The 12,629-nt window shown below is 45.1% G+C and overlaps 1 protein-coding gene across 1 annotated transcript in view; it reads right to left on the minus strand.

The window, feature by feature from the left end:
* Positions 1 to 2,974: 2,974 nt before the first annotated feature.
* LOC126981012 (cyclin-dependent kinase 6-like) overlaps positions 2,975 to 12,629 on the minus strand; it is a 139,702-nt gene continuing 130,047 nt past the window's right edge. Inside the window, exon 5 of the mRNA XM_050831627.1 lies at positions 2,975 to 3,108. Within this exon, the coding sequence (XP_050687584.1) occupies positions 3,105 to 3,108 (4 nt within the window). The 3' untranslated portion in view covers positions 2,975 to 3,104. The remainder of the gene's footprint in view (positions 3,109 to 12,629) is intronic.

The raw sequence follows: 12,629 nt of genomic DNA on the forward strand, positions 1-12,629 counted from the left end.
CTTCCCATCACCATAATCCCATTTCCTGCAAGACAAGGATCGGAGGGAAGAAGGGAAGGGAAGGGAAGGGAAGGGGAGAAGGAAAGGAGGGGCGAGAAGGAAATGGGAAAAAAGAAGGGAAGGGAATGGAAGGGAAGGGAAGGGGAGAGGATGGGAGGGAAGAGGAGGGGTAAGAAGGAAATGGGAAAAGAAGAAGGGATGGAAAGGGGCGTGGAAGGGAAACGAAAAGACCTGAATAAAATAAAATATAAGAAGACAAGAAAGAATGAGGAGCAGAAAAAAAGAAAAGGGAAAAAAGAAAAAGAAGAGAAGAAAATTGGTCAAGAAGGAAATAAACAGATGAAATGAAGAAAGGAAATGAGAAAAAGAAAAGAGGGAAAAGTAAAACAGAAGAAAAAGAAGAAAAAGGGAAAGAAAACAGACACAGACAGAAAACACAAACAAATAAACAAACAAACACAAAAGCAAGAGAAAGAAAAACAGACAGACACAAACAGACATAACCAAAAGACACACACACACACACACACACACACACACACACACACACACACACACACACACACACACACACAGGTTAGCAAAACGTGACCTCTTGGCCATCCGGGACAGGAAGTGGACAGCCCGTTTAGGAGGAGGAGGAGGAGGAAGAGGAGGAGGAGGAGAAAATGCGAAGGAAGACAAAGGTGAACATAGGTAGCGGTTTCTTCTTCTTCTTCCTCTTCTTTTTCTTCTTTTACGTTTTCTTCATCTTCTTCCCCTTCTTCTTCTTCCTCCTCCACCTCTCTTTCTTCTTCCCCTTTCCTTCCTTGTTTTTAGTTTCCTTGATTATTTTTTTTTCGCTTTCATAACATTTCCTTCAAAACAAAAACAACAATAAATGAACAACAACATTAACCGATAGACAGTAAATAAAAAAAAGTCTATCCATATTTTTCTCTCTTCTTTTCTTACTTTCTTCCATTTGTGTCTTATTTTTCCTTGACGTATTTTCCTCCACTTTCTCACGGCACTTTCTCTCCCTCTCTCCCTCCCTCCCTCTTCCACCCTTCACTCCTTTGCCCTTCCTTTCCTTCCTTCCTGTCCCCCTTTTACCCTTGCACTTGCCCTTCCCTTCCGTTCCGTTCACCTCGTTCTTCTTCTATCCACTCTTTTTAATTATTTTCTGCTTTTTTTCATATCCTTTAATTTTACTTTCCCTTTACATTCATTCCCTTCCTCCCCTCCACTTCCTTTCTACTAATTCCTATTCTTTCCCTTGTCCCTCATTTCTTTCCCTTTTTGTCTCCATTTATTGCATTTATTAAGTTTTTTTCTATGTCTGCTCCTCACCTTCTTTCTTTAATTTTACTTTCTCTCTACTTTCATTCCTTTTTTTTCCTCCTTTTTGCCTTCTACTACTTATTATTTTTCTTTTCCTTTTCCGTTGTTTTTCTCCCCAACCCCTATTTCCTTCAATACTTTCATTACGCAATTTTGTTTCTGCTTCTTCTTCTTATATTCTTTCCTATTTCTTTCTCTCTACGTTCATTTATCTCCCTCTTGTCCTCTACTGATTTCCTATTCTTTCCTTTTCCTTTGTTTCTTTTTCCCATTTTTTTTCTTTTCCTTTTCCATGAAGCTTGTTTCCTCCTCCCTCTCCTCCCCCTTTCTTTCCTCTTCTTTCTTTCATCCGGTTTCCCTTTTTCCTCCATCTTCCATTTCCTATCCTCCATTTCAACTCAACACACATTCATTGCACTCTTCTCTCTTCTAATTTTTGTTCTTTTCTTCTTCTTTTTCTCCTCCTCCTTCTTTCTCTTTTCATCAATTTCCCTTCCTAACTCCTTCTACCTCCTCCTCCTCTTCCCTTCCTACATTTCCTCTACTTCTTCCTATTCTTCTTCTATTTCTTTCCCTCCTTCATTCCCCGTACGACTCCTCCCTTTCTACATTCCTCCTCCTCCTTCTTCTTCCTGGGCCAGAGGTGCTACATGCTACGGTGAAGATGGGGGGGCGAGGAGGGGAGGAAAGAGGGGGAGGAAGAAGGGGGGGCGGGGTGGGAAAGCGGAGTGACGGTGTTCAGCCTTGCGTGGACACCTGTGGCCTTGCTTCCTGGAGGGGGAGGAGGAGGAGGAGGAGGAGGTGAAATACGTGGAGGAAAAGGTAGTGGACGAAGGTGGTTGTGGAGGAGGAGGAGGAGGAGGAGGAGGAGGAGGAGGAGGAGGAAAGACACTATTACCTCAATCGGTGAACTTCAACGATGACCGAGTTAAGGAAAAGAAAAAAAAAGAAAGTTCAACAGACGAACGAACGGTGACCGAACCACCACCACCACCACCACCATCAACAACAACAACAACTACTACAACAACAACAACAACAACAACAATCATAATGAATAACCTTTAATTATCAGGCTGTCATAATATTTTCCTGTCCCTAATTAATCTCTCTCTCTCTCTCTCTCTCTCTCTCTCTCTCTCTCTCTCTCTCTCTCTCTCTCTCTGGTGAAGGGACAGAATGAATGAAATACTGAGGGAGGGAAAGGGAGGGAGGAAGGGAGAGGGAGGGAGGGAGGGAGAGAGAGGGAGGGCATGTGGTGTCTACTCTTCCCTTCCTCCCTTCCTTCCTTCCTCTCTCTCTCTCTCTCTCTCTCTCTCTCTCTCTCTCTCTCTCTCTCTCCGTTTGTAACCATCCGGAGTACCGCAAGGAAATAGTAACCTCCCATCCGGTCTCTCTCTCTCTCTCTCTCTCTCTCTCTCTCTCTCTCTCTCTCTCTCTCTCTCTGTTCCGCGTAATGCAATCAATTTTGGTTTCCTTTTATAAGTATTTTTAGCTCCGAGAAAGTGTGTGTGTGTGTGTGTGTGTGTGTGTGTGTGTGTGTGTGTGTGTGTGTGTGTTACGTTTTGTCAAGTTTTTCTTCTATTCCTTTTTTTTCTTTCCTTTTCCTCCATTTCTTCCTCCACCTTTCCTTCCCCTTTCTCCTTTTCCCCCTCCCTCCTCTCTTTTTTCTTCCTCTCTCTTCTCTCCCTTCCTTTATCTTCTTCCATTCTTCCATACTCACCTCTCCTTCCTTTTCTCTCCATTGCTCTTCCCTCTTTATTCATTCCTTCATCAATGGCTCACCTGGAGGAGAAAAGAGAAAGAAAATATTAATCATAAACGAAATATACAAAGAACATGAATAATCAACGTAATATAAAGAGGTAACATTAACTATCCACTTTCCTTCCCTCCTTCCTTTTAGTTCCGTCTCTCTCTCTCTCTCTCTCTCTCTCTCTCTCTCTCTCTCTCTCTCTCTCTCTCTCTCTCTCAAGTGCGCCTCTTTCGGGCATAACACTGAATCGGATCCACCTCGATAGGCTTTATAAATATTCGACAGCGTCCGGGTGTCTGCCATATTCGGTCTATTTAAATAAACGAAGGAGAGAAGATTGTTTTCCTGTGTGGGTGTGTATACTCCTTCCTGTGACCCCCCCCCCCTCCCCTCTCCGTTAGTGGTAGAATGGATACAACAAGGCGAGGCGAGGCGAGGCAAGGCGGTGGCAGAGTGGTCAGTCCAGAAGCAAGCTGACAATTTTTCAGTCACCGCCGAGTGGCCTAAGACTACCCATATGCTGTCCTGAAGACCACCTCTGAACCTGGACTCGAGATTAACTTTTGAAAGATGATCAAGAGTGAGCTCCGGGGGACTGCGGGAGCCAAGCAAGATGGCGCCACTATAAACGCTTGGCTGAGGTCCCCATCGAGAAAGCCTACCGGTGCTGCAGGCTGAAAGTAAACACAAAAGTATATGAGTTCTCAACATTTTCTCGCCCACTGCACCCTGTCCACCATGTCTGAATATCATTCCTCTTTCCAAGACTGTCAACCCAAAAGGTGCCCTGCGGGAGGCGGTGCAGCGGCGTCATTTCCACGGGGCGACGGCGGGGGTATTCGCTGCAGGAGGCCCTGGAAGAGCGTAAGTGTGCCAGCTCCGTTATAAGGTACGATAGTCTGAACCTTTCGGCTGAGGAGTTTGTGGCATACGGTCCGATAGGCGGCGCAGCAGGTGACCGACGAATGCTGCGTGTTGTGCCTCCCGGAGGAGTTTGAAAAAAAAAAAAAAAAAAAAAAAAAAAAAACATTCCAACGCTTGAGTCTGCCACCCTGGGATCCATATTCCCGCATGACACCCTGAAAGTTTCCCCTGGTCTAGTAGTTTAGGTTGGGCTACGTCAGTGAGTGAACGTAAATACCACACCCTACTTAATTTAACCTACTCCCAAAACCAAGACTAAGATTTTCTGGGACTGACCCTTTCCTCTTCTCCCCCAAGACTACAGCCAAGGGTATCCTCCATCGTCCATCGCTGCACCCATTCCAGTACTAACCCCAAACCTCCAAGACCCAGACCAAGCACTTCATCCCTCGCCGTACCCATCCCGGCACATTGACCCTTTCCAACCCATCCTCTCAGCCCGCGCTCTCGGTCCTCAAGCCTAAGTCAGTCCGCGCTATCGCCAGACAAATAAATGAAGTGATTAATGCCGCGATAAGCCTCCACGCTCTTATTTACCCTGGAGGAGGCGAGGATAATTAATTTCTCGGCCCCTTCACCCGTGCCATCCGTTATTCAGCCTCTTCTTCTGTAGCATAAAGGAAGGGAAGATAGAAACACTGGTGAAGGAGGAGAAAAGGAAGATTGCGAGGGGTGAGAGAGGGAGAGAGAGGAGGCGGCGGCGGTGGTGATGGTGGTGGTGGTGGCGGCGACGGCGTGGGAAAAAGTGTCGTACCGCATACAGTAAACAAACACCAACAAACAAACAAACAGCCTGGGTATCATCTGGTCTGTATCCTCCTCCTCCTCCTCCTCCTTCTATAATAACAACAACAACAATAATGATAATAATAATACTGGCTACTATCTTCTAATATATTACTACGTGCATACCATTATTTCCTTCATATATTTTATTATAATAACATACCACTCACTTGGCAAGAAGGGGAGGGGAGGGGGAGAAGAAGGGGGAGGGGAAGTGGAGGGGAGGAGAAAAGAATGGGTTGGGTATGTCTGAGAGAGAGAGAGAGAGAGCAGACAGGGTAAGAAAGTAGCATTTAAAGTTTAAAGGGAGGAGAAGAAGGAGAAGGAGGAGGAGGAGGAGGAGGGATAGAGGCGGAGAGAAAGGGTATAATGCATTACTGGGAGAAGTAACAGAGGAGGAGGAGGAGGAGGAGGAGGAGGAGAAGGTTAAAGGGAGGAAAAAGATGCAATTATACTACAAAGAAAATATCGAGGAAGAAAATGTAGGAGGAAGAAAATATCAAAGAAAGAAAATATCGAAGAAGAAAATATCGGAGGAAGAAAATATCAGAGGAAGAAAATATCGGAGGAAGAAAATATCAGAGTAAGAAAATATCGGAGGAAGAAAATATCAGAGGAAGAAAATATCGGAGGAAGAAAATATCGGAGGAAGAAAGAGAAGGTAGGAGAAGGTACAAAAAAATAATATAAATGAAACAAAAAGTGAAATAGTAAACAGATAAAAAGAAAAAAAATAACCAAACTAAGAAAGAGGAAAACAAGAAGAAAAGAGAAAACAACAACAACAACAAAGAGAGGAAGAACAGGACGGGAGAAGAAAAAAAACAAAAAAACATCATCTCTTTCTTCCTCTTCTTCACCTCCCTACCTACCTAACTTCCTTTCCTCCTCCTCCTCCGTCATCCTCAAGCTCATGTCACGGTTTAAAAAAAGGAAGAAAAAAGACAAATGAAAGAAAGGTTAAAAGAACGAGAAAAATAGAAAGAAGAGTAAAATGGTTAAGGAGACGTGAGAAGGACAAAGAGGAGGAGGAGGAGGAGGAGAAGGAGGAAGAGGAGGAGGAGGAGGAGAAGGAGGAGGAGGAGGAAGAAGAAAAGACCAAAGATAACAACCAACAATGAGGTAGACAAGGAAGAAAAGAAGAAAGATACAAGAATGAGAGAGAGAGAGAGAGAGAGAGAGCTCAGCAGGAACGTTACGTCATCATAAGGAGACAGACAGACAGGGGGGGAGGGGAGGCGACGAGGTGCACACACACACACACACACACACATTTATTGTTATTATTATTATTATTATCAAAGTAAAGATTTCAAACGTTTTTACTACCATTACTACTTATTCCACTACTACTACAACTACTACTACTACTACAACTACTACTACCACCATCACCACCACCACCACCACAATCACTTCTGTTACTGCCTCTGTCTGCCTTTCATTCACATTCACTGATAAAAATAATGTCACTAAAAACTAAGATCGAATATTCGTCAAGGTGACACTGGATAAAGAAGAACAGGTAACGCGCCACACCTTAATAGATAAAAAAGGGAGGATAGAGGAAACCTGTGCGTGTGTGTGTGTGTGTGTGTGTGTGTGTGTGTGTGTGTGTTCATTTATTGGTACACACGGCATTCTCTCTCTCTCTCTCTCTCTCTCTCTCTCTCTCTCTAAACATATAAGTAAGATTCACCGACACATGTAGGACCATGGTGCTAAATTTCTCTCTCTCTCTCTCTCTCTCTCTCTCTCTCTCTCTCTCTCTCTCTCTCTCTCTCTCTCTCTCTCTTTGATTGTTATGGATGAGAATGAGAGAGAGAGAGAATGTCTAGATGTCTGGGAAGGAGGAAGAGGAAAAGAGGAGAGAAAGGAGGAGAGCTGCAAGAAGGAGGGAGGGAGGGAGGGAGGGAGAGAGAGAGTGGGCAAGCCAAGGGCAGTGTTGAGTGCATTGTCAGGGTGTGGAAGAGAGAGAGAGAGAGAGAGAGATGGAATGAAGGAGGATGAGATGAAACCGAGAGAAGAAAAGATGATGAAGGAGAAGTAAGAGGAGGAGGAGGAGGAGGAGGAGGAGGAGGAGGAGGAAGTAGGAGCAGGTGGAGATGACTTAAAAGGAGAAAACAGAAAAATGTGTACGAGAGAGAGAGAGAGAGAGAGAGAGAGAGAGAGAGAATGCTGGCTTGCTATTGACCTGTGGGAAGAGGAAGACATGAATGCTGAAGAAGAAGAGGAGGAGGAGGAGGAGGAGGAGGAGGAGGAGGAGGAGGAGGAGGAAATTATCTAAAAAAAAAAGTCTCAACAATTGTTATGAAAGAAGAAGAAGAAGAATAAGGGGAAGAAGATGAGAAAGAGGAGGAGGAGGAAAAGGAGGAGGAGGAGGAGGAGGAGGAGGAAAAAAATAAACTATGACTAACTGGACCACTAAAAAAAAGAAAACAAGGACGAACAACACACACACACACACACACACACACACACACACACACACACACACACACACACACACACACTCTCTCTCTCTCTCTCTCTCTCTCTCTCTCTCTCTCTCTCTCTCTCTCTCTCTCTATAAAACTACATCCACCAAAACTATTAGCATGGGCGAGAGAGAGAGAGAGAGAGAGAGAGATTCCTATCATTCAAATCTATTTTTCGCCTGATGCATCATTTTTTATCCTTCCTTCCTTCCTTCTTCCTTCTCCTCCTTCCCTTTTTCCACCTTCCTTGTTTCCTTCCTTCCAATTATCCTTCTTTCCTTCCTTCCCTATCTTCTCTCTTCCATTCTCTCCGTCCTTCATTCTTCCTTCCTTCTTTGTAGTCTTTCTTTTTCCCAACTTTCTATCCTTCATTCAGTTCTTCTTTCATTTCTTCCTTTACTTCATTCTCCTGTTCTCCCTGTCTTCCATTCTCTCCGTCCGTCCTTCCTTCCTTCCTTCCTTCTTTCCTGCCTTTCTTCTTTATCCTAACCTTCTATCCGTTCATTCAGTTTTTCTTTCCTTCCTTCCTTCATTCTCCTGTTCTCCCTGTTTTCCATTCTCTCCTTCCTTCCTTCCTTTCTTCCTTTCTTCTCTCCTTCTTTATCTCAACTTTCTATCTGTTCATTCAGTTCTTCTTTCCTTCCTTCCTTCATTCTCCTGTTCTCCCTGTTTTCCATTCTCTCCGTCCTTCCTTCCTTCCTTCTCCCTTAATCCTTTACGTCACCTCTCACCTCCTAACTTTTTATACCCTTCCTTATCCTCCTCGCACCTTCCCCAAATCCCCTCCTCCTCCTCCTCCTCCTCCTCCTCTTCCTCCTCCTCCTCCTCTTCCTCCTCCTCCTCTTCCCCTTCATATCTTTCATTCCACTCATTACTCTCCTCTTCTGTCCTTCTTCATCTATACTTTTTCTTTTTCTTTTTTCCCATTTTCTTCTATTTGTCTTTTTCGCTTTCATTTTTTGTCTTCTGTGTTTTTTCTTCATCTTCACTTTTTTCCGTGTTTTTTTAGCTCCTGTTTTTCTGTTTCTAATTCTTACTTTTTCATTGTAACAATTTCTTGTTTTTATTTATATTCTCCTTAATCTTTATCTGTCTTCTCTTCCTCTTCTTGTTATTCTCTTCTTCTTTTTCCTTTTCCTTTATTTATTCACAATCTTTTCCCTCACATTTTCTTCCTCTTCTTATTCCCTTCTTCTTTTCCCTTCCCTTCCTTCTCAATTTTACCTTTATTCTTCCTCCCTTCTTTTTCTTCCTTCCTTCTTTTTTCCTTCCTTCTTTCTTCCTTCATTCCTTTCTTTGCAGCTTCTCTTTTCTCCCCTTCATAAATACGATTCTCTCTCTCTCTCTCTCTCTCTCTCTCTCTCTCTCTCTCTCTCTCTCTCTCTCTCTCTCTACGTGTCTGTCTGTGTCTCAAAGTGGCTTGTGGTCAGAGAGGTGCCAGCCGGAAAGAGGAGGAGGAGGAGGAGGAGGAGGAGACGAAGGGTAAACGATTAGGATTGAAAGAAAAAAAAAACGAACAGAAGAATAAGAAGTAGATAAAGTGAGGAGATAAAAGGAAGAAGAAGAAGCAGGAGGAGGAGGAGGAGGAGGAGGAGGAGGAACAGGGAGAAAAAAGAGCAAGAAGACAAAGAAGGAGGGAAGGAGTGAATGAATGCAGGAATAAAAGAAGAAAGAATAAAAAATGAATGAATGAATGAATGAAAGAAAATTAAGAAATGAAAGAGAAATAACAACACACACAAAAAAAAACAGAAAAACAACAGAAAGAGTAACAAAAAGAAAAAGGGAGCGAATGAGAGACAACAAGGATAGGAAGAGAAGAAGAGGAGATGAAGAGGAAGAGAAGAGGAAAGAAGGAAGAAGAATAAGAAGAAAATAAAGAAAACAAAACAAAAAAAACTGCGAAAATAACGAAAGGGAGAGGAACCGAATGAAAGAGAGGACAAGGAGGATAAGAAAAGAGAAGAGGAAGAAGAGGAGGAGGAGGAGGAGGAGGAGGAGGAGGAGGAGACAACGCCCTGCTCTAACCTTAACGGCCTCCAACCATCATAGAGACAGACAGACAGACAGATAAAAAAGCAGACGGCCGACAAACAAACAAACACACACACACACAAACACTTCAATAGCCATCAACGCCCTTAACGATTATTGAAGGAACCGTTTGTGCGTGTGTGTGTGTGTGTGTGTGTGTGTGTGTGTGTGTGTGTGTGTGTGTGTGTGTGTGTGTGAGTGAGTGTGTGTGTGTGTGTTCACCTGTCCACACCGTCTACCTGTCCATTAACACCCACAGGTACTCTCTCTCTCTCTCTCTCTCTCTCTCTCTCTCTCTCTCTCTCTCTCTCTCTCTCTCTCTCTCTCTTCTTCTTCTTCTTCTTCTTCTTCTTCTTCTTCCTCCTCCTCCTCCTCTTCCTCTTTCTCCTCCTCGAATTCCTATTACTCCTTATCATTCGTGTTCTTAATGATGCTGCTCCTTCTCCTCCTCCTCCTCCTCCTCTTCTTCTTTTTCTTCTTCTCTTGTTTATCTCTGTTTTTCTTCATCTTCTTGTTCTTATTCTTGTTCTTCGTGTTCGTATTCTTGTTTTTCTATTTCTTCTTCTTCTTCTTCTTCTTCTTCTTCTTCTTTCCATCATCATCATCATTCAAAACACGCAACACACCCTCTTCGATGACCCTTGTCGGCCGTCCTCCTCCTCCTCCTCCTCCATCCTCTTCTACCACCACCACCACCACCACCATCAACAACAACAACAACAACACCATTAATATGCACCACACCCCACCATCACCATTACCCTTCACCTCCATCACCACCATCACCACCACCATCACCACCACCATCATCACAACCATCACCACCGATCTGCCGCTAACACCAACACTCCTCCTCAAACCCTCGTCGGCAGGTAAAGGGTTACGAGGAGGAGGAGGAGGAGGAGGAGGAGAGGAGGAGGAGGGAAGAGGGTGGTGCTACAGCTGATCGGAAAGAGGAGGAGGAGGATGACGGTGGGAATGAGAAGAAGAAGGAGGAGGAGGAGGAGGAGGAGGAGGAGGAGGAGGAGTAATAAATTGCTTGTGGTAAGATATATATTATTGGTCACGTCCTGGGGTGTATGAATGGCCTGGGAGGGAGGGAGGGAGAGGAGGGAAGGGAGGGAGGAAGAGAGGGAAGGAGAGAATGAGGGAGGGAGAGAAGGGAGGGTAGGGAGGAATCACTCAAATATATAATTACAACCACACTTCATTTTGGTTCGTAAGGGAAAAGAAAGGGAAGAAAAAGGAAGGGAAAAGGAAGGAGAAGGAAGAGGATAAAATATATATAGGAATTTATGAAGGAGGAAAGGAAGGGAGGAAGGAATAGAAGAAAGAAAGGAAGGAGGGGGAAAAGAAGACAAATTAGAAAACAAGGAAGAGGGAGAAAAAAGAAAAGAGGAAAACACTGAAAAAAAGGAGTAAATGAGGAAGGAAGACAGGAGAAGAAAGAAAAGGAAAAGGAGGAAGAAGAAGACAAACAGAGCGATAGAGAAAGACAGGAAGAAAGGAGGAGAAGGAAGAAAATAATGAGACGAAGAAGAAAAGAAAAACAAAAAACAAGAAAACAAAATAGATCAAACGAAAGAAAAGAAGAAAAGGAAAAAAACTGTAAAAAGACGAGAAATAAGGAGCGAAAGAAGAACAGGAAAAGAAAGAAAACGAGAAAGGAAGAGGAACGAAAGGAGAAAATGAAAGACGAGAAAAAAAGGAAGGAAAAAAGGAAAGGGAAGGAAGCAATTTAAAGGGACCAAGCTGAGAGGTTCTAAAAGAGGTAAGGACGATAGATGAGAGGGAGGGAGAGAGTGAGAGAGAGGGGGAGAGAGAGAGAGACAGGTAGGCAGGCAGGTAAGGTAGGGTAGGTAGGGTTGGTAGAAAGGTAGGTATGTTGACTGATATTAAACCTGCCATTTCCCCATAAACGACACCTTCCCCATCAGCCGCTAATGGGGAGGAAGGGGAAGGGAAGGAGAGGGAAGGGGAAGGAGAGTGGGAGAGAGAGAGGAAGGGAGGGAGGGAAGAATGTAGGAACAGGACTGGACAGCGGAGATGTTGCACCACCGTAAAGAGAGGAGGAGGAGGAGGAGGAGGAGGAGGTTGAGGTGGAGGGGAGATGGTGGAGGCGCCGCCCGTCTTGCCCCCCCCCTCCCCACACCACCTCCTCCACTTCTATTCTCCAACAATACCATCTCCTCCTCCTCCTCCTCCTTCCCCTTCTTCACCTCCTCCTCCATCACCACTTTCCTCCACATCCATCCAGCATCCGTCATCGTCCAGAAGAAGGAGGTGGAGGAGGAGGAGGAGGAGGAGGAGAGAAGAGGATAAATATTGACAGTGAAAAAGACAGAATCCAAGACCTCTTCCTTCATCACCTCTTCCTCCTCCTCCAACTGCACCTGCTAGTCTCCTCCTCCTCCTCCTCCTCCTCTTCTTCCTCCTGCGGGCGAGTAAAAACGAGCGCGCGAAGAAGGCTGATCACGTGACCTCAAGAAAAGGCGGGAAGGCGAGAGATTGGTTGGCAGGGCGCCGAGCCGTCACCTGAAGGCCTCTCTCTCTCTCTCTCTCTCTCTCTCTCTCTCTCTCTCTCTCTCTCTCTCTCTCTCTCTCTCTCTCTCTCTCTCATGCAGTGCTGTTCTGTTGCCACGGTCTTGGTCTCTCTCTCTCTCTCTCTCTCTCTCTCTCTCTCTCTCTCTCTCTCTCTCAAGGCGCAAGGAAAACAATCAACAACGTCATTACTGATTTTAACTAGGTCTCTCTCTCTCTCTCTCTCTCTCTCTCTCTCTCTCTCTCTCTCTCTCTCTCTCTCTCTCTCTCTCTCTCTCTCTCTCTCTCTCTCTCTCTCTCGACAGTGGGAATGTTATATTAATTGCTCACTACCACAAAATTTTCATCACCACCACCACCACCACCACCACCACATCCACCATCACCACCACATCCACCATCACCACCACCATCACCACCACCACCACCACCATCATCAGAATCCACTCCACGTCGCTGCATCGGCCGGTGGAAGAAAAGTGGATGGAGAGGAGGACGAGGAGGAGGAGGAGAGAAGAATGTCGGTGGACTAGGACGAGAAGGAGGAGGTGGTGGAGGAGGAAGTGCATGTGGAGGAGAGGGTGGAGGAGGAGGTGGAGGTGGAGGAGGAGGTGGAGGAGATGTGAGGTGCCAGTAAACGGCCCTGAGGCACACACACATCACCACCCACACATCACCATCACCACCACCACCACCACCACCACCTCCACCAGCGCCACCTCCACCACCAACACCACCTCCACCAGCACCACCACCTCCACCAACATCACCACCACCACCAGTTCGCG

The sequence above is a fragment of the Eriocheir sinensis genome, chromosome 4 (genome assembly GCF_024679095.1).
Source record: "Eriocheir sinensis breed Jianghai 21 chromosome 4, ASM2467909v1, whole genome shotgun sequence".
Taxonomy (NCBI): Eukaryota; Metazoa; Arthropoda; class Malacostraca; order Decapoda; family Varunidae; genus Eriocheir; species Eriocheir sinensis.